Here is a 23134-nt window from a genome sequence, read left to right on the forward strand (position 1 = left end):
GGTCTGATGCCGAAAAAAAGACCACATCCATATTTTCTTTTTGCAAAAAAAGTAGTGTGTAGTTCCAGTAGTTAGCTACACCACCACATGGTAAAACATTTATTCACGAGTGAAAACACTGCCTAGATTTGAATTATATTAGCGCCGAGCTACTACAAAATGTAGTTAAATTACTAGTTGAACTACATCTAGTTTACTACTCCCCAACACTGGTGAGAACCCAGAGCTTTTGATTCATTCACCTCCTCTAGCTCTATCAGCAAAGGCTTAAAACACACAAACCCAACCGGTTACTGAAGACAACAGCTTTACTAAGAGGAGAAATAAAATCAGAATACATTAAATAAAATTCACAGATGCACAAGAGTTTCAAGTTTTAGCCATGTGAGAGAAAAGTCAGACTGACAAGAACACGACAACAAAACGAGAAAGAGACCTTTGGCATCACCATCGACTTTAGAAAACGTATTGCCAAGATTGATTAACGGCAGGCCTGTATCCACTATCTAGGTCAACATAGACAAAATACCAAAAGTAGAACATTAATACTTTTTCATTTGGCCCTTCTCAACATTGTCTGAAAATAATTATTTTTTTACCCAGTTTAATATTTACTATCAAATGCCTGCATATAACAGTAAGGCTTCAAAGGCTTGTCACAATCAATAAAGATCCCATGCTACAGATGGCAACTGTGAAGATGACTTATTTTCAGAAGATTATCTTGTATTGCTCCCCCCTATTAGGTTATTTCTTACATTTAGGAACGCCACTTTAGAGTTGTGCAGCATAGCACAGGAGAAAAGAGAGGTTTGTACTGAACATGGGTTTCAGACAGTCATTAATATAGATGGCAACCGCCTTTAAGGCTTTTTCTGTAAGTCCTAGGGCACACTATAAATTCACCGTCTCCATTTGACCACTTCTGAAGGAGCAGACTACACCCTGGTCTCTACAATAAGAGACTGTCATTAATTCATATACAGGTCTTCACATTAAAATGAGAGAAAACAATGTACAGAGGGAAAAAATGTTTACAACAGTAACGTTATAAGAATAAAAAATAAACATAAGTAAAAAGCATACTACATCCTCTGATATGTTCATATACTGAAATATATACACACACACAGTGCCAGTCAAAAGTTTGGATACACCTACTCATTCAAGGGTTTTCATTTATTTGTACTATTTTCTACATTGTACAATAATAGTGAAGACATCAAAACTATGAAATAACACACATGGAATCATGTAGCAACCAAATAAGTGTTTGACATTCTTCAATGTAGCCACCCTTGAAAACAGCTTGGCATTCTCTCCACCAGCTTCATGAGGTAGTCACCTTTTCAATTAACAGGTGTGCCTTGTTAAAAGGTCATTTGTGGAATTTCCTTCTTAATGTGTTTGAGCCAATCAGTTGTGTTGTGACAAGGTAGGGGTGGTATACAGAAGACGGCCCTATTTGGTAAAAGACCAAGTCCATATTATGGCAATAACAGCTCAAATAAGCAAAGAGAAACGACAGTCCATCATTACTTTAAGACATGAAGGTCAGTCAATCCAGGAAAATTAAAAGAACCTTGAAAGTTTCTTCAAGTGCAGTAGCAAAAACCATCAAGAGCTATGATGAAACTGGCTCTCATGAGGAGCGCCACAGGAAAGGAAGACCCAGAGTTACCTCTGCTGCAGAGGATAAGTTCATTAGAGTTACCAGCCACAGAAATGGTAGCCCAAAGAAATGCCTCACCGAGTTCAGGTAACAGACACATCTCAACATCAACTGTTCAGAGGAGATTGCGTGAATCAGGCCTTTATGGTCAAATTGCTGCAAAGAAACCACTAAAGGGACACCGATAAGAAGAGACTTGCTTGGGCCAAGAAATATGAGCAATGGACATTAGACCGGTGGAAATCTATCCTTTGGTCTGATGAGTCCAAATTTGAGCTTTTTGGTTCCAACCGGTGTCTTTGTGAGACACAGAGTAGATGAAAGGATGATCTCCGCATATGTAGTTCCCACCATAAAGCATGGAGGAGGTGGGATGGTCTGTTGACACGGTCAGTGATTTATTTAGAATTCAAGGCACACTTAACCAGCATGGCTACCACAGCATTCTGCAGCGATACGCCATCCCATCTTGTATGCACTTAGTGGGATTGTCATTTGTTTTTCAACAGGACAATGACCCAACACACCTCCAGGCTGTGTAAGGGCAATTTGACCAAGAGTGATGGAGTGCTGCATCAGATGACCTGGCCACCACAATCACCCGACCTCAACCCAATTGAGATGGTTTGGCATGAGTTGGACCGCAGAGTGAAGGAAAAGCAGCCAACAACTGCTCAGCATGTGGGAACTCCTTCAAGACTGTTGGAAAAGCATTCCAGGTGAATCTGGTTGAGAGAATGCCAATTGTGCAAAGCTATATTTGAAGAATCTCATATTAACTATAGTTTGATTTGTTTAACACTTATTTTGTTACTACATGATTCCATGTGTGTTATTTCATAGTTGATGTCTTCACTATTATTCTACAATATATAAAATATTAAAATTAAAGAAAAACCGTGAATGAGGTGTCCAAACTTGACTAGTACTGCATATAGAGTGCCTTGCAAAAAGTATTCATCCCCCTTGGCTTTTTTCCTATTTTGTTGCATAAAAACCTGTAATTTGAATGTCATGTAATGGACATACAAAATAGTCGAAATTGGTGAAGTTAAAAAAAAAAATTACTTCAAAAAAATTCTAAAGAATCAAAAACAGGAAAGTGGTGTAATATGTATTCACCCACTTTGCTATGAAGCCCCTAAATAAGATCTGGTGCAACCAATTACCTTCAGAAGTCACAATTAGTTCAATAAAGTCCACCTGTGTGCAATCTAAGTGGTGTTGCAGACTCTGGGGCCTTTCAGAACAGATGGATGGATGCATGTATGCATGCATATACACACACCTGTTCTGAAAGGCCCCAGTCTGCAACACCACTAAGCAAGTGGCCCCATGAAGACCAAGGAACTCTCCAAACAGGTCAGGGACAAAAGTTGGAGAAGTACAGATCAGGGTTGGGCTATAAAAAAATATCAGAAACTTTGAACATCCCACGGAGCACCATTAAATCCTTTTTTTTTTTTTTAAATGGAAAGAATATGGCACCACAACAAACATGCCAAGAGAGGGCCGTCCTCAAACTCACAGACCAGGCAAGGAGAGCATTAATTAGAAATGCAACAAGGAAACCAAAGATGACCCTGCAAAGCGCCACAGCGGAGATTGGAGTATCTGTCCATTAGGACCACTTTAAGCCAAACACTCCACCGAGCTGGGCTTTACGGAAGAGTGTCCAGACAAAAAAGCCATTGCTTGAAGAAAAAAAATAAGCAAACACATTTGGTGTTCGCCAAAAGGCATGGGGAGACTCCCTAAACATAAATGGAAGAAGGAACTCTGGTCAGACGAGACTAAAATTGAGCTTTTTGGCCACCAAGGAAAATGCTATGTCTGGCGCAAACCCAACACCTCTCATCACCCCGAGAACCCTATCCCCACAGTGAAGCATGGTAGTGGCAGCATCATGCTGTGGGGATGTTTTTCCATCGGCAGGGACTGGGAAACTGGTCAGAATCGAAGGAATGACAGATGGCGCTAAATACAGGGGAATTCTTGAGGGAAACCGGTTTCAGTCTTCAAGAGATTTGAGACTGGGACGGAGGTTCACCTTCCAGGAGAACAATGACCCTAAGCATACGGCTTAAGCAACACTTCAGTGGTTTAAGAGGAAACATTTAAATGTCTTGGAATGGCCTTGTCAAAGCCCAGACCTCAATCTAATTGAGAATTGGTGGTATGACTTAAAGGTTTCTGTACACCAGTGGAACCCATCCAACTTGAAGGAGCTTGAGCAGTTTTGCCTTGAAAATGGGCAAAACTCCCAGTGGCTAGATGTGCCACGCTTATAGAGACCTACCCAAAGAGACTTGCAGCTGTAATTGCAGCAAAAGGTGACTCTACAAAGTATTGACTTTGGGGGCGTAATGCACGCTCAAGTTCTGTTTGTCTTATTGCTGGTTTGTTTCACAATAAAACACATTTAGCATCTTCAAAGTGGTAGGCATGTTGTGTAAATCAAATGATAAAGCCCCCAAAAATACATTTTAATTCAAGGTTGTAAGGCAACAAAATAGGAAAAATGCCAAGGGGGCGAATACTTTCACAAGCCACTGTACACACACACACAATCAATTGTCTATACAGATTTTTTTCCCCCCCAGGTAAAAAAATGAGAACCAAACAGGTCAGACCATGGGTTGCTATTGTTTTGGAGACGGAGATGAGACAGTGTAGGCTACAGGCAGTCTTTGCCCTCCTGGGCGTGAGTGAGGCAGGATGTGTGGAAAGGAAAGCACGTTGAGCACCTGGGCAAGCGAGGGAGTAAGGGTTAAGACCTGAGGAGATCTAGGGTAGCAGAAAACTGAGGGAGGGATCCAGCAGCCCATTGCAGCAGAAGGTCAAATCTTATCAGCACAGTCATTCACTTACACCATTTTCAAATTAACTTTTATATTAATTTTTTTGCTTTAAATAGAAAACAATCTCAATTGATATTGAAATTACCAAAACCAAATCAAAACGGTGTAACCGCACTCTGTCCAGCTTTCTAAAAGGCAATCGAAATGAAAGCTAGACAGTCAAGGAGAATCGAAAATTCCAAAAGCGATGGAAAGAGGACTTAACACATTCTCACAGAGGAAATATAATCAATTGTACTTGCAGCCCTCCGGACCTCGGCGAAGACCCATGTGGCAAAATTAGTTTGACTCCCCTGGCTTACACACACACACACTTGTACATGTGGCCATACACAGTTCTCGACCCTTCATGCCAGTCTCTGAAGCACTGAAAATAATGCACAGCGTTGGGACGAACCCTCCATCCTCTCACTCAGTCGTTAGTAGAGTTGCAAAATCCTGGTTGGAGGATTCCGGATTTCCTCCTTATTCCCTCCAGATTCCAGAGTTCCTCCAAACTGGATTTTGGGATAACCAGGGAATTTATTGAAAGTTCCCAGAATTTTGCAACCTTAGTAGTCCTTACAGTAAAGTCAGTGGAGTTGCATGGTTTGAGACAGGTTGAGAGACAGCACATCAATATTGATTCCACCACCACCAGGCCAATTATCAGCAGCAAAAAAGTCTATTGGAGTAATAATGTAGAATTATCCAGAGGTGACATATGGTAAAGGCCATCTTACGCTGAGGGACAGGCCACTGAAATAACTTAACCATTCAACCACGCTCCCTGGGGGGGGCCATGGCACACACACACGGAAGTAAACCTACAAAAATAAATACCCAAAAATGTGTCTTGTCGCAGAACAGTTAGTCAAGCAAGTTTTTCCTCTTCGGTTATTTTTTGGGTATTTTTCCTGGGTGTTTTTTCTAGGAAGGTAATATTCATTGGTTTCCAGCATGCGGTGTTGGGCAGTGAGGGTGAATGTGGAGGGCTAGAGATCTTGGTAAGACAGGTAGGAGCGTATGCGGGGCGGGATGGGCAGCATCTGCACCTGCTGGGTGGACATGACCCGTCGTAGTGCCATGCGACACAGGTGCTGCAGGCTGGCAATGCTCTTTGGGCATGCCCAGAAATGCACGCTGCCGTCTCGAGACCTGAGAGAGAGAGAGAGTTATTTCCAAGCCGATCTATCCCTCACAACAGCACTGAAAAGCTAGGTACTAGGTAGCTGTAGTCTACCTTACACAACTGGTTGAAGCAATGTTGTGCCTGGGTGTAACCACCAACATATAGGGGCCGCTGCGCTTCCTACATCATGCAAATAAAAAGCTGGAAGACCCGTTTTTGGCAGTACATAAAGTCTTGATTGATCACCTGCCACTTGCCTAAAGACTAGGGTTTGTGCGATTCAAACAGGATTAATCCCCCCCCAGTATGTAAACGGACTGAGGTATGGGTGTGTGTGGAGAGGTGTGTGTGTGTGTGGCAGGGAAGTATAGGTAAGTGTGTAGGAGTGTGTGTGCCTCACCCAGCTGCTAGGAAACTCCCGTCAGTAGAGAACGCACAGCAGAGGCCGTTAGTGAGGGGTGCGATGGCCTGGGGAGACGTCTCATCAATTGTCCAGAAACGCACCATTCTGGGGAGAGAGGGAGGGACAGACCGAGTTAGTGGGTGTGTACGGGAGGGGAGAGAGGGAGGGACAGAAATGGGGGGTTAGCGGGTGTGTGTGGGAGAGAGAGAGGAGAAAATAAAGAGGGGCGCTGGTCAGACAGAACACATGGGAACTGCACTAGGGCCTAAACAAGCTGGCTGAAATACAGCATAAAAACACACGACAACCATGTGAACACTGAACTGTAGGATTGATTCAGATTGTTCCACTTTAGTGGTTTTGTATTTTCAAAGTAAAAAAGGGTGAAGTCAATTCTAAATCAAAGAAGCCATGTATTTTCGCTATTCAATAAAATGTCAAATGTTTTCTCCTCATCCTATCTGAAAATCTCATCTTGGGAGCAACAAAATTGTGTCCGCCATTTTGTCAGGCTCGTTCCTCCTCTCCCTCTTCTCCCTCTAGCACTGCCTTCTCAATGGTAAACACTTAGCAGCCTAACCAATGAAGGGAAGGGCGGGGCTAAGGAGAAAAGGCATCAGCGGTTGATTAATGGCTGTCATGTGAGGGTCATGTGACCAATTCGCAAAGGGGGCCCTGCCTGGCTGCAACAGATATGCTCCCACTCAGGCCCCATTAAGACTTGACTCTCTCGCTCTCTCTCTGCTTCACAGCGCTCTGCTACTGCAGCAAACACTTTTTCATCAGCAGAGACAGAGAGCATGCAGTTTACACTGAAGTGTGACAGCGCAAAAGGGGGTGGTGAAGCAGCTATGGTCAACACAAATATACACCAGCATATGCTCTACACCTGAGGTAGAAGAGAACGCCTTAGAGAGGCGCCAGACACGGGCCTCAGGCTTTGTTCTTTACCGGTCGTCAGTGATGCTGGCAATGTGACGCCCGTCGTGACAGAACGCTACAGAGCGTACCCAGCGATCGTTGGCCCCTCCAGCAAAGATGGGCGAGGGGGGGGGGAAGAGGTGCCTGAATGAGAGAAAAAAAGATATAAAAAAGTCTTAACATCGTGTCTTAGCTTTGCCTTAGTTCCTGGTGTGTCTGACTTACGCTAGCTCAATCAGCACAGTGCCCATGTGGGGGTCCCAGATGATGACACGGGTGTCGTAGGAGGCGGTGGCGAGCAAGGCTCCGTCGGGAGAGAACTCACAGGACACCACGTCGTTATGGTGACCCTCCAGCTTCCGGATCAGGGAATATTTATCCATATCCCAAAGGAACACCTACAGAAGGAAGAGGTCCATGTTAGAGCCCACAGAATAACACTATGCAGGGACAAGCATTTAAAAGCTACTAGCATAAAATGTAAAAACAGACAGAATCTATATTACAAGTAATTAAATTAAGCCAAGAAAAAATAAAGCAAGAAATAAACAGAAAAATCATTGTATGCTCAGTGTCATTTTATGGCTTATGTCTTGAACTACAGACCAAACGATGCACAAAATAAATCTCATGCTACTCAAGCAGCAATTCCATGTTATGTTACAAAATGCATGTCACTGCACATCTGGTTTCTTAACATAGCTGCTAAAATTGTGCTCCATATAAATTGTAATTTCTATGACCTAGGCTAGCATTTAAACATATTAATATCTAATTAATGTTTTCTTAATACTAACATTTAGGTCAGAAAAATGAGAAAATAAAACAAGTAGTAACTTTAGGTAACATAATGTTACTCCACTGGTTTCCCCTTTGAGTTTTAGTTCACTGTGATTACAAATGACTTGCACCTCCGGCGGAAGCCTACGAAGAGACATACTGCAAGAGAAAAAAAAACATTTGATGGCCAAAAGGTTGACGCCTTTGGACACATATTTGCAACATCTGCACACAGTTTTCAACAGTCAGCCACATGGTTTGAACGATCGTTTGCTCCAGCGAAATGTAGTGCATGCTCAAGAGCAACATGCCTTGTCATTTATTAACTTTCAATTCATCAGAACAGATCTAATTCAATTTCAATTCTACAGGACGCTTTAACAGTGATGTTGAATTTATTTGTAACTTTTAGAACCAAAACCAGATTGTATAGGCCTATTCAAAACATAAGGAGTTCTGCAAACATTGCACTTGAGCAAAATGTCCGTTAAAGTAGATGAATGCCATTCCACAATCAAGTCAATGGTTTCTGGGGGCTACTTCAGTTCATATTCTCCTACGCCCTCCTCTAGCGTTAGTGTGAAATGAAAGGAATCCAAGTCATGAGGCTACTGCCTGCATTTTAGGCAAGCTGCACCACTCTACAGTTTAGAAGACAGTTGCCAGTGACTGGATGGGGAAAATCTGCTCCGAAATGGCAGACAGTTACAGTTGCCTCTTTTGTTTTCTGTAATCTTTTTAGTGAGGCTCAGTTCTTTTTATACATTTCTGTTCGAGCAATTCAGAGTACAGTTCGAATGTATTTTGGATGAGGATTGGTTCAGTGCTAAGGCGAGTGTGTGTAAGTTCAGTCACACTATGAGAGCCTGTTCTTCCTCTCCCACTATGGTTCTCTCCCTCTGTTTTAACAGAAAAACATGTGAATGCTAATCAAACATAGGGACATATCCGTGGGGGAGCCGAAAGAGGAAAATACTGCCCTTTGGCCAATTATGAGGCAACAGGGAATTCAATAACTAACATCATTTGTTTTTGACTCCAACATTGTCCATGTTAATTTTGGGACAAAGGCGGACATTTATGGGGATGAAGGCAGTCTGCGGAGCCACAAAGAGTCCTTTCAATTCTCATTTACGCCAACAATGACCTGACCCCTGCACACTAACTCCATTACAAAAGGAACGGTGCGGCCACAACACAGACTGGTGTGCTGACTGGCCCTTAAATGTGGGCCACAGGAGAGAAGTCAGAAGGACGAGGGAGAACTAAGGCTATTAAACTACAATAACTGATGCTAAGAGCCTCATTATGGAGAGACAAATAAACAATGTAATTCATACAAGTTAGACTGTGGGCAGGCGGCGAGACTGACAAAAAACTACAAACCTAACAAAATGTCAGTTAAGGTGTGCTATAATAGGTAGGGTTTCTAATTAAGTATGTGTGTGTGTTGGGGGAGGGGTAGAGAGGAACAGTAGGAGGTGAAGGAGAGGGGTAAGGGACTGTGTGGGTGGGAAAGGTTTTACTTTACTGCCATTTACAATCAAAGTTTCATAACTGATATAAAAGGAGGTACTGCAACAGCGGAGGTAGACAAACATGGAGACAGCAGCACCTACGTATGGGAGACCTTGCGGTCAGGTAGGTGCAAGGCTGCCCCCTGGGCAGGGGCACAGTGCGTCCCAGCCCGGCAGTAGTAGTGGCACTGGTGCCACCAGCCAGCGGCCTGCACCGGCTGCTTTATGTCAGCGCGGCGCTCCCTCCCTTCAAAAACACTCACACCTGCCACCTGTGACAGGGAAAGCAAGACACTTATGGACACACAGCCTAACAATCTAGCTGCACCCTGCACAAGGAGGATGGATCTGGCTACAGTAACTAACTACTAGCATGTTGATGTGGTTGTTGCAAAGTGTATCTGTGACTGAAGCCATAGAGGTCCGATCCCTCACTGGCTGGGCAGCCATCTTGGGGACAACACTACTTAACCATCTCATTTTCTCCTTATGTAGAAAATATCAAAAAGGGAAGCCAATTTTTTTTATAGAACATTTCTTTCAATGATTTGAGTCTGCATTTGGGTCATTAAATAAAGCATAGCAATCTGTATCCCCCACTCTAAAACATCAAGTGAACTGTTTAGATTGTAGATCGAGAAGAAATACTGGACCTATTACAAATGTGTGATCATTTGTTTAGTCTACATGCATATATTAGAATATCAAATATGTTTCAACTTCAAAACAAAGCCATACCGAACTCCAGCCAGGGTTGTTGAACTATGACACCAAGCATAACGGTCAAGACTCAGTTGATGGGACGGGGGAAGGTGGGAGTGTTTCATTGGTAGGTCATTGAGCATAACTAGACACAAGCAATAGCACACAGAGTAGCAGTTCTCAAAAAGGAGAGAAAGGGGAACAGGTGTACGTACCGTTTTACCGGCTCCAACAGAGCAGAGGACTGAAGAGTCTGGTGAGAATGCACTGCAATAGACCCAGTTCTGATGACTCCGCAACACTTTCACCATGTTACCTACAACACAGAATCACAGCTGGTTATGACATGTACATTATGGAAAAAATACACAAATGATTTGCTTAAGAAATTATTGTGATGAAGTAACAGTAACAAAACTCTGCTGATTATGTTTCCAAAGTTTACAGGATTTTCTGCAAAAGGATTTTCTTTAGGGATAATTTGGCTTTTTTAATTAATGGGCTTAACTAGGGCTGTGATGGTCATGAAATTCTGTCAGATGGAGAATGTCAAACATATAACTGCCGGTCTTGCGGTAGTTGACCATTAATTAAAACACACATTTAGAATCTCCTGGCTTCCATGCATAGCCTACAAGCAAGCCACTGATGCAGACCTTTGGAACATCTACATTTTAAAAAGTCTAATAAATCCATGTAATATAGCCTACATCACAATAAATACATTATATTAGACAAGTGTAAAGAAACATAAGAAAATGTAGTCTATATCAGAAGAAAAGAATAGCCTACTCTTGGACCTGGGCCAAATGTATCATTATTCTCTGTTCATGTGAGCTTAGAATGCAAGCAGGGGGTGTGGGGCCTTTCAAGGTGGAACCGCCAGCAGCAGTAGCAAATTCCACTGGAACAAAGGCAACTCATCACATGCTACCTACTTCTTTAGCTTAATGTTTGTGGATGTGTATTAGCTCAACACTCAAAAACGACATTTGCATGTATCAGTGTGGCTTGCTGGCACAGCTGTACAAAGCTATGTAAATAACCCTGAAAAACTGTTTCAGTTCCAAGATAATAAAACTGAGTCAAGCTAAATCAAAAGCCGTTCCTCAGGACTCCGTGTTCTTACCGTCATCTTTCAGGTCCCAGACCCTCAGGGTTTTGTCTCTGGATGCCGATACCAGCATGAGGCTGCCGTCAGGGGCGAATGTCAGGTCTCGTACTATATCTGTATGGTCCATGAGATTGAGCAACAGCTTTCCTGTAAAAGGCAAACAACCCCAGAGTTAATAATAAAACTAAATTAGATAAGAGTGTGGGTTCCTCACCCATGTGCAAAGTAACGAGGGCGCTGTCAGTTTATATAGAGGCACAGAATTTATATATACACATTTAAAAAAAGAGATTGAGTAGAGAAAAGACAGAATTTAAGAGGGGGAAAGAAAGAGGGCAGTCACAAATTAAATCTCCATGTAACTACTGGATCCACCGACTGGGCTTTCTTCTCTCAATCTGATGAAGTAGAGCCTTGGAGAGCTCAATTTCAAAGGCTGGGCCTGGTGTTGACAGTCAGAGTGGCATGGAATACCCTCTGGGTAGACTGACATAGAATAAGTGCAATCAAAGTAATCCAGACTTAATCCCGGCAATTTGTTGCTTCCTGATACGCAGTCCCAACACTGGTTACATTGAGGGGAGGATGGGACTCAATTACAGTAGTTATTCTCAAATAGTCTGCCAACAGTCGACAGATTCCGAATTGGGGTATAATAATCTATTATAATAGTTATCACAATAACACCCTAATTGTTTTGATTAGTTTACTCCAATGGGGAGGGGTGGTGGGGTTTGGAGAGAGATTTTTTTCATCAAAGAAAAACCTTTGTAAGTGTGACATTCTGACATCAATCAAGATCTCCAGTTCACTTTATCCCCTGACTGTCTATGGTCTCTAGGCTTCGTTTCCTGTCCTCCATAGTGGGCCAGAGGGGAAACCACGAACTATTAAATCCTGGGCTACCGTTGTCTGTCCATCTTTTATAGTCATGACTCACACCAGACCACAGTAGCCCAGATACAGACGCTCATCAGCACAGCAGAAAATGGCAACATGGCTCTGGGACCGGCCCCTGACAACTATATCTCCACCCAATTGCAACACAGCACAGCTAGCGGTTAACTGTAAATCATTGGCTGTCATGGTGGTATCCCAGTACACACCAATCAAGTCATACTCTGTGGAGATGACTATTTATCCACACAGAAGTTGGCCAAATACTTTTGACTAGGGCATTCTATTTGTCTTTTGTACATACGTAAGCATTAACATAGTGTTTCTGGTAGATACATTTAAAAAGGCAGGTTTAAAGGGCCCTGTATGTAGGTGTGTGAGAGAGAGAACTAGGAGAGCAGGGAGCCTGGCAGGGTTGGGACGTCAGCACTGTGTTGGCAGCAGCAAGAGAGAGTCCGTGGTCAAACATCATCAATCAGGTTTGTCAGTAAAAAAAAAATTAAAAAGGGAGCAGGACAGGAGGCGCAAGCAAACAACCAGCAGGGCTAAAACAAACGTCAACACGTTATATAACCCACTGACTGTCTGCAACACACAGACCATAAAACAGGATGCCAGCTAGAAGTGGGTGTGTAGATGACAGGTAGAAGGCAATGGCAACCTGGTTTCCCATCTGGAACAGAACAATGAGCATTCTCTTGGCTGTTCTATTAGAATAAAACTCATTTTATAGCCCTGTGTGCATCAGGAAGGCTTAGGTAACCCTCCTGGGATAGGGTTACATCTACTCTCTTTAATGACATGCTGCTTAAAAGATTACCAAAAATCCTGCATCTGTGCAACGGGTCGATGTAACAGCAATCATGCGTATGATCCCCAGCGGTTCCCCCATATTCATTTAAATTGTTGCCGACCACTTGACAAAAATGTGTATAATTGCATGAAATGCCCTTAAAAACAGCAAAAACATATGTGGCCAAGAAGGGGGCCTCTAAATAATAAGCCCAATTTTGATAAAGAAAAAACCCCGGAGTGACAAATTACAAAGTATATTTGTAGCATTTAATGCATTCAAAGTCTTTTGGGGGTATTCCAATTAGGTAAATATTTATTTAAAGCCACCACGCCGCTCAGTTGCACAAATACAGTGGGGCAAAAAAGTATTTAGTCAGCCACCAATTGCGCAATTTCTCCCACTTAAAAAGATGAGGCCTGTAATTTTCATCATAGGTACACTTCAACTATGACAGACAAAATAAGAAAACAAAATCCAGAAAATCACATTGTATCATTTTTAATGAATTTATTTGTAAATTATGGTGGAAAAATAAGTATTTGGTAACCTACAAATAAGCAAGATTTCTGGCTCTCACAGACCTGTAACTTCTTTAAGAGACTCCTCGGTCCTCCACTCATTACCTGTATTAATGGCACCTGTTAGAACTTGTTATCAATATAAAAGACACCTGTCCACAACCTCAAACAGTCACACTCCAAACTCCACTATGGCCAAGACCAAAGAGCTGTCAAAGGACACCAGAAACTAAATTGTAGACCTGCAACAGGCTGGGAAGACTGAATCTGCAATAGGTAAGCAGCTTGGTTTGAAGAAATCACCTGTGGGAGCAATTATTAGGAAATGGAAGACATACAAGACCACTGATCATCTACCTCGATCTGGGGCTCCACGCAAGATCTCACCCCGTGGGGTCAAAATGATCACAAGAACGGTGGGCAAAAATCCCAGAAAAACACAGGACCTAGTGAATGACCTGCAGAGAGCTGGGACCAAAGTAACAAAGCCTACCATCAGTAACACACTACGCCGCCAGGGACTCAAATCCTGCAGTGCCAGACGTGTCCCCCTGCTTAAGCCAGTACATGTCCAGGCCCGTCTGAAGTTTGCTAGAGAGCATTTGGATGATCCAGAAGAAGATCGGGAGAATGTCATATGGTCAGATGAAACCAAAATATAACTTTTTGGTAAAAACTCAACTCGTCGTGTTTGGAGGACAAAGAATGCTGAGTTGCATCCAAAGAACACCATACCTACTGTGACGCATGGGAGTGGAAACATGCTTTGGTGCTGTTTTTCTGCAAAGGGACCAGGACGACTGATCCGTGTAAAGTGGGGCCATGTATTGTGAGATTGAGTGAAAACCTCCTTCCATCAGCAAGGGCATTGAAGATGAAACGTGGCTGGGTCTTTCAGCATGACAATGATCCCAAACACACCGCCCGGGCAATGGAGGAGTGGCTTCGCAAGAAGCATTTCAAGGTCCTGGAATGGCCTAGCCAGTCTCCAGATCTCAAACCCATAAATCTTTGGAGGGAGTTGGAAGTCCGTGTTGCCCAGCAACAGTCCCAAAACATCACTGCTCTAGAGGAGATCTGCATGGAGGAATGGGCCAAAATACCAGCAACAGTGTGTGAAAACCCTGTGAAGACAGAAAACGTTTGACCTCTGTCATTGCCAACAAAAGGGCATATAACAAAGTATTGAGATAAACTTTTGTTATTGACCAAATACTTATTTTCCACCATAATTTGCAAATAAATTTGTTAAAAATCCTACAATGTGATTTTCTGGATTTTTTTCTCTCCTTTTGTCTGTCATAGTTGAAGTGTACCTATGATGAAAATTACAGGCCTCATCTTTTTAATGTGAGAACTTGCACAATTGGTGGCTGACTAAATACTTTTTTGCCACACTGTAGGTTCTAATGCTTTTGAAGGGGAAATTATATTTCAGATCCTGACAACATAATTAATTTTTCATTTTGGAGTACAATGTAATTTTAAAAAGTCACCAGCAGTGACCTCAGTCATTCTACAGGAAAAAAATATCACAGGAGTGCTCGACTCCCCCAACACTGCTGCTGTAAAGAATACTAGGGGAAACACAGCACAGCCTTAATTCCATTTAGGACACAACTGGCGAGCTAGCACCAGTTGAGCTCCAGGCAAGAGATAATATTGTCCTCTCCCCTTCACATAGGTGTAAACAGCCACACCAAATTTTGGCCGTGCTGCTTTCAAATATAAGATCTGTGAGAAAGTGAACAAAGGCAGAAGGACGAGGTGGACTTTCAAAAATGAAAACGTAGTCCAGGATTTGTGTGAAGAAAGTTGGTCCGATAAACCCACCTATGAGGCTTCAACTTCCTCTCTACTGAGAACAGGCATGCTGATTCTATAACTTGCATTGGTACATGGAACTAGGAATGATGCACTGTGAAAACAGAAGAGTACAGCTGGTTGTGATGTTTATGTTTAATCAGGTTCTCACCAGTATAGACGTCCCAGATCTTGATGCGTCCGTTGTTGAGGCCCGTGGCAAGCAGCAGCTGGTCCTGACCGAACTTGAAACGGTGCCACTCGATGTTGACGCAGCGACTCTGCTTCTCTGGCACTGACGAGCCGAAGGCCAGGCCCCACACAATGTCACCGCAGTCGATGGTGTGCTCCCTGGGCTCGCCCACTGGCACCACTGTTCCACCCTCGCTGTTCTGCCGCGACAAACGCCGAGTGCCTGCTCTGTTGGAGCCTTCCCCACCGCTGGAGAGTGGGATAGAAGGAGAGGGGTAATGTGGAAAGATGGGGAGCAAGATGGAGTTCAGAGAAAGAAAGGGAACAGAAATAGAACACAGGGAAAGGAGAGGGAGAAAGATGAGTTTCAGGTAGGCCTACAGTGCGATTGTCACATAAATATTTTATGTAACAAACCTGAATTAAATTGATCTAGGTGCCAAACAGCTAAAAAAACAAACAATGCACATTCAGGAGGAGAGCACTGAGTGATACATGCAGACTAAGTGGTGAGACGGTTGGCTAACATGTTCCATAAGCTTCATCATATTGTTAAGAACGATATTATGATGATTATTCCCAATTGGAATTTGGCCTCCAGGTACCCTCTCAAAGTGCAGAGGTCACCATAAAGCAGGTCTTAGTAACTGATATCTGGGCCCTTGAGCCATAAGAATCCACCATTGGTGTCAAATGTATAGTCTATTGAACCACTCGGTCTCAGCCTTTATATAATGGTGTGACCCAGGGCAGGATGAGACAATGAACAGATGAGTATTTAGGTCTGCCCTGGAGGGAGAGAGATTTGCTGCTGACTTCTTAGAGCAGCCTTTCTCAAACCCTGGTCCGTGGACCGGTGCCGGTCTGTGGAGGAATGCTTGCCGGGAAGCAGAATAATTGAATTAAATAAATACTTGCCATAGGCCTATTTGCACAATGGGCTGAACTATGCATACTGCAGTCTAGGTTGAAGACAGGATACAGCGCATTCAGAAAGTATTCAGACACCTTGACTTTTTTCACATTGTTAAGTTAAAGCATTAGTCTCCCATCTCTGCAGAGGAACTCTAGAACTCTGTCAGTGGCCATCTGGTTCTTGGTCACCTCCCTGAAAAATGCCCTTCTCACCTGTTTGCTTAGTTTGGCTGGGCGGCCAGCTCGAGGAAGAGACTTGGTGGTTCCAAACTTGTTCCATTTAAGAATGATGGAGGCCACTGTGTTTTTGGGGACATTCAATGCTGCAGAAATGTTTGGGTACCCTTCCCCAGATCTGTGCATCGACATAATCCTGTCTTGGAGCTCTACAGACAATTCCTTCGACCAATCAAGTTGTAGAAACATCAAGAATGATCCATGGAAACAGGATTCACCTCAGCTCGATTTTGAGTCTCATAGCAAAGGTTCTAAATACCTACGTGAACAAGGTAACTTTTTTATTTTGAATACATTTGCTAAAATTCTAGGAAGCTGTTTTTGCTTTGTCATTACAGGAGATTGATGAGGGAATATTTTAATTCATTTTAGATAGTGATGCACAGACATTACATTTTTGTCCGATACTTATATTATCCTTGCAAAAAAAAAATGATACTAATATTCAACATTTTTGCGGCCTTAAGCATTCTTGTACAGTTAAATAGTTCACACACATGGACGCAGCGGTCTAAGGCACTGCATCTCACTGCAAGAGCTGCCACTACAGTCCCTGGTTCGAATCCAGGCTGTATCACATCCGGCCATGATTGGGAGTGCCATAGGGCAGGGCACAATCGGCCCAGCGTCATCAGGCCGTCACCGTAAATAACCATTTGTTCTTAACTGACTTGGCTAGTTAAATAAAAGGTTACACACATACACACACTGACCCAAAAGTTATTTTGTTGGCATTGTCACATGTCCCCAATACCAGTAAAACATCATCAAAACCTATTTCTTTCACTTACTTTGTGCTGTTTCGTGGTTCATTTGTTCAATCGTTTCATTCTGAACCAGGATTTATGGAATGCCGTATGGGTCTTTGTGTGTCCAAAAAGATACACGTCAAATAATCTCATTGACCAAGCAGAACCTGAATATGACTGCACATCACATAATAATTTAACTCGTTCATACATTTTTTTGCAGTTAATACACATTGACTACACTATCACTCGTATTTCATATGTATCAACGATTCATCGATACAAATGCTACGATGCTGGTAAAGTTGTCTCACGCACCTACAGTGCTGGTCATTTAAAAAAAAAAAAGCTAGCTAGCTCATGGATGCAAACAATGTTCTTCCCCAAAAACATAGCAAAACGACATCTGTTTCAGTAGCTATATAGCTAGGTGTCATCTAAAATAACCCTAATGTATAAGACAGTTCAAATTTTATGAAATGGTGGTTGGACCCATCTATGTGAAGCTAGCCACAATAAGGATTAGCCACAATAGTAGAATTTGCGGTTAGCCTTCAAAATAAAAGGCATAATTCTGCTATTTGTATTAATTTGCATCACTGTCAATGACAATTTTATTTTGAATGCAAACCGCAAATTCCACTATTGTGCCTAATCCTTATTGTGGCTAACTTCACAACACAACCCGGTCCGTTCGAGCTTCACTAGCCAGATGAAGCTAGCCGGCTGCTTATAAACGTTAGCTTTGGGCAACAGGGTTAAGCAGCTTGCTAGCTATTTATTTTCATTAACTGAAGTTCAATGTCCCGAAATCATTGCTAATAAGGAAAATGACTGCAGTTTCTACTGGTCATTGTTTTCAGGCTGGTTGTATTGGTACTAGCTAGGCACCAAGCTAAAGCTAGCTATCCTAGAAGTTGCGGTCAAACAAATTATGCTTTACTACCAACGCGGCATTGTAAACACATTATTTGTGACCGGTGTTTGCAGACTTTTTTGTACAGCTTAGTGTACATTTTTTGACACGCAAAGACCCAAACGGAGTTCCATAGTACGTATGTGGTGAAGCTAATAGCAGTGACGGTATTACTGTGTAACCCCGGTAGGGCAACATCTAAAAAAAAGCACACTTGTTAGTGTGTACCGGTGCCCAACCAGTCAGTGAAAGCCAACACATGGTCTTGGCTTTAATGGGTTTCACAATGTCTCGCTGAAATTGTTTTACTCTTTCAAAATGACTTGTTGACTGCTCGATCCCCACAGCAGACATTGTGGGCTAGGTCAGGAATGCTGTGTTGCACGTGTAGCGCAACATTTTATGTGGCGCCATTACGTCGTGTACCAACGTTATATAGGTATGCACGGTAGCTTTGACATCGTTTTATTTATTTATTTTCACATCGGGCCGATACCGATGTTGCCATTTTTAGCCAATATCGTCCGATTCCGATATGTTCACCGATATATTGTGCATCCCTAATTTTAGAAGAAGGCTGTAACATAACAAAACATGGAAAATGTCATGGGGCCTGAATACTTTCCAAATGAATTATGAATTTATTTGTTGCAAAGAGTTGCCTCAGAATACAGCTGCAGGTGAAATACTTTATGTAGGCCTATTCGTTCAGAATAACAGGTCATGGATTAATATTATATTGTATGCATGTATACCAATAGAATGAAAGATTTGTTTATAAAGATTCAGTTGTTACATCGTTTTTATTGACAGCGCAGGTAATGTGATCGTGTAATGACTAAATTATATTATATTTTTATTGTTTCGTCAATTATAGACAGGCAGCCCCTGAAGAAAACCAAGAGAGAGAGAGACACAGACAAACTATGAAGAAAGTCAAGTAAATATGTAATTCATTCAATTTAGTGTAAAGTAAAAAATAAATTAAATACAATGCGTTTTTATAAAGAAAAAGGAACGGTTAATTATTTTTTTACCAAAGCGGTCACCAGGGGAAGAAGGCCATGCCTTGCTGGTCCGAAAGTCCGAGAAAGGCTGTCAGAGGAGCGGGTCTGTTTCTCTCATATGCATATCTTTGTCTATTAAACCTTTAAATATAGAAGTTGTTGGCCTTATATTTTGCACACCTTGACCAGTTTTCAATTTCTAACAATATCTCTATTAGACAGGACTTGCCTAAACCATTCTGGCCTGGTTAACACAACACCCAATAGGTAAGACAAAACGGTGTACAACATGTCTACAAGCTGAAAAGGTTCTGGGGGCATCGCATGACATTATTGTGTGGAAAAAGAGCCAGCTCTGCAGAAAGGCAACTGATAATACACTCCACAGCACACTGACCTCGGTTATCTCCTCATAGGGAGGGATAGCACATAATGAACTACTAGAATATTCTCGAAAGAGACCAATAACAACTAGAACTGTAAACAACAATTTGGACTATCAGAATCTAGAATGAATTTCAAGTTTTGTGGTGTTATAGAATGTTGTGGATATTAGAAATCAGATTGGATGCACCTATGATTTAGTCTGGCTGACACCTAACTCAAAGTCCTCCTGACTTCAGAGTCTGTAAAAGCTATGTTGATATTGACGCATCGTGCTGACAACGTGCTTTTTAAATGATTTGTTCTCCTCTGTCTTTCTCACTCAAACAGCCGCCTACAGTCCCTGAGCATCCACCCCCTTCTAATACAACTGTTAGATTTTCAAACCCAAACAATGAGGTATCAACCCCCAAACAAAAAGTCAGAACCAATCAAAATTCAGCAAGAATTAAGCACAACGCTGCGCAAATAATGCATTCGCAACAGCATCCTCTCCACACCAGTATGTCAGCGCTACATCCCTGACCATGTGAGCCACGTCAGCAAGGCTACCAAGGCCTATGACTCCACTTAAAAAGAAAATAGGATGTAGCCATGAAATAATGTCAAAGTGCATTTACAGCCCTCAACATGGTTTTAGTATTGATTTGACGTGTCATTGTTTACAGAAGGGTTTTACAGGCAGAAATGTAGAAGTTGACTTCATGGCAGTAAACCGTACATTATTTTACAACATAAGGACATAGTAATAAAACCCTCAGCTGCTATGTTTTGCTTTCTCTTGCCAAAGACAAGACCGCCGTTGTACAAGTTTGACTGCATTTTAAAGCAGCTTTTGTACCGGGCCAAAATGACAACGCAAGGCCCTTGAGTATATGTCCACTCCTGAAAAGCAAGAAGCAGTGTTCTTTCCTCTAACTTGGTTTACCCAAAACTCCCCAATAATGAAAGTCCACTCTACGTTATCAACAATCAGCTGTTGCTTAAAAAAAAGTAGACTCTAGTATAGAACATTAAGATATTCAAGCAAAACAAAAGTACATATTGTAAGAATCACAGGAAGCAACAATAACTAAAAATATGTAATTCTGAAGAGAAATCTCAATAAAGGACCAGTCTATTGAGGGGCATGAACACGGTTGTTTGGGCTACAATGGGACTTTTCCAAACCCTGTTTCACCCTGCAGTGGCCTTGGTACGTGTGCAGTAAGGTGAGATGTATCAGTGCGACCTGTGGAGTGGAGGAGCGCTGAAAGGGCCTTAAAACCGCCAGATAATGTAACAGGCAAGGCAGCCGCCAAACGAATACCCAGTGGGCACCAGCCACATTCACCGTCTCTCTTGCTCCCCTGCCCTCTGCTGCTGTCTCTGCCAAATAGGACTCCACATCAATCAGTGCATTCATTGCACAGGATATTCAGAAACATCATTGTTGAATTTCAAAACTCAAAGGAATTGTGGCCTCTATAGGCCTCCCTCAAAATGTAAACAGACCTTTAAAGTAGGGCCTAACCATTTGTTTTATGTGGATAGACCTAGTACAGGTACTTACAAATTCTTCAGGCATTTTGACCAGGGAACGAGCCTCACGATGCGATGCCCTTGAGACCAAGCGAAGTAAGAACCATCAGGTGCAAAGGCTACAGTCCAGGTCTCTCGCCCAGACTTCTGGTCAAAGGGAGCAACAGGCACTAAGAGTTCACCGATGAACTTAGCCTTACCTTGAAACAGAAACAAGAGACCAGTCTAGGATTGAAAGCAGAAATAACATAATGACATGGTGCTTGTGAGCAACATCTGAATAACCGTGTAGAAAAGATGCTTCAGGCCCAACTGACCATAGCCTGTTGGAACCAGCCTGAATGCTGCATTTATCATTATATTACACAAGCCTGGTTGCTGCATTCATCAATCTATTTCACTTCATAGTGAAATAAAATGAACACGGATCAGGCTGGTTCCACCAGGCTCAGCTGACCTCTGATGTAGCTGGATATGAATGTTCAATGTCAGAACAGATGCTTTAAATTATTTTTACTGAGAGATTGAGAGTCAAGACTGTTATTTGACGTCATTAGAAATGTAAACGAATGAGAATGAAGTTGGCTATAATACACAACATATTATTGGTCCAAGAAACGCATTTTAACTGGGTACCGAAAACATATGGTTGGCCAAGTAAATGAGACAACATATATATATACATACATACATACATACATACATACATACATACATATATTTATATCACGGGTTTTTACGCAACAGTGTTGCATCAAAACACCCGTTGTATAAAACATCTAGCATGCGTAAGATATCAGTGCGTTCCCCCGATTAGTGAGGAATGAGTCCTACTGAAGAAACGTAGTTATCACCACCACAGAAGGACATGGAAAACAAAGTGTGCCGACTGCTCGCGCTGTGGGTGGCCACAAAGTTTCTACCATACAGTCTTTGGTGTGGGGCCACGGAGCATAATCGGTGGGGGCATGGTGAATATGGGACAGGCGGTTAGTGTGCGAGTCTCTAGTTAAAAGGATATAGGTTATGGAAGAAACGACTTGACCCATTAAATACATAAAGTAAGACAAGTTATGGCGTCATCGACAGATAAAAGGTGTAAAATAGTAGCTAGCTAATACATATTAACTAGCTAGCTGAATATTCAAACATAGTCAACCGCTCCCCCAAACACAACAGAGCAAGATAGTGAAAAGAATCTCAACTTACCTATTTCATTTTCATTTACAGAATCTGGGAAGCTTGCCATCTAAATAGAAACCGGATCCGTGGAGAAATGCCTATTGGTTTAATAACAAAGGTTTTTTGGGGGAAATAAACCAAAAAGGTAGCTAGCTGCTAATTTTAATATCGCGTGAGCCCCAAAAAATATTTTTGTAAATATCTTCTTTGCAATCCGTGTGCAGACTAGGTTTTGATAAATTCAGCTGGATGGCTAAAATCTGCGTTCATTAAAATCGACGAAATTACTGTTACAGCACACCACTGAATAGAAACAACGGCGAAATACAATGGCTGAGGCGTAGACTAGATGGCATCTTTTCATTCTATAGGGGAGGTCTCTCTGATTGGGACGTTTCCGTCAAACGTCATCACAGTTACCAAGGTGATAAAATGGCACCACCCCTTCATTTGTAAGCGTTTAAGTTTTCCCTCTCATTTATCACCATTGATATACAGTATTTCACTCTTATTGTGCACTGTTCTTTTGCAACGGCAAATAGTATATATCACAAATATATTATATTTCCAACTAGAACTATTTTTTCTGTTGAAGCTTAAAGCTGTGGGGAGGGGGACAACAAAGTCAATTTTGCATAATTTACATTGGGGGATGGGACACATCACGACATGACACACGTTTGCACGTTTGTGTCAATGGTCACGTGACCTTTACCATTCATAAACAAGAATGTCACAATACCAAAGATAGTTTACACTGCACCTATATTCCTTTCTGACTGTAACAAGAAAGATGTGTGCAACCGGTGCATTATAGTATCTATTCCCAACGTGTTTTGTCTTAGCTAGAAACATTTCACTTCAAATCTAGCACACAAAAGTCCTAGGTCTTTCTCTTTCTTCAAAAAGATAGGCCTCACCAGGAGCCTGACGTTG

The 23134-nt window shown here is 42.2% G+C and overlaps 1 protein-coding gene across 2 annotated transcripts; it reads right to left on the reverse strand.

Moving 5' to 3' along the window:
• Positions 1–4154: 4154 nt before the first annotated feature.
• wsb1 (WD repeat and SOCS box containing 1) lies at positions 4155–22568 on the reverse strand. 2 transcript variants are annotated; one of them, XM_024443159.2, is made up of 9 exons: positions 22226–22565; positions 21048–21216; positions 15268–15536; positions 11097–11228; positions 10183–10283; positions 7194–7366; positions 6999–7112; positions 6045–6152; positions 4155–5670 (listed from the first exon to the last, which is right to left on the reverse strand). In XM_024443159.2, the coding sequence occupies exons 1-9, from the start codon at positions 22263–22265 to the stop codon at positions 5508–5510; spliced, it is 1269 nt and encodes a 422-aa protein (XP_024298927.1). In that variant the 5' UTR covers positions 22266–22565; the 3' UTR covers positions 4155–5507. The 2 variants fall into 2 exon arrangements, with proteins under 2 accessions (XP_024298927.1, XP_042152244.1); XM_042296310.1 differs by lacking the exons at positions 4155–5670; positions 6045–6152; positions 6999–7112 and adding an exon at positions 9368–9537 and having other exon boundaries at positions 7357–7907; positions 22226–22568.
• Positions 22569–23134: the final 566 nt, after the last annotated feature.

Source organism: Oncorhynchus tshawytscha, linkage group LG13 (assembly GCF_018296145.1).
Source record: "Oncorhynchus tshawytscha isolate Ot180627B linkage group LG13, Otsh_v2.0, whole genome shotgun sequence".
Classification (NCBI taxonomy): Eukaryota; Metazoa; Chordata; class Actinopteri; order Salmoniformes; family Salmonidae; genus Oncorhynchus; species Oncorhynchus tshawytscha.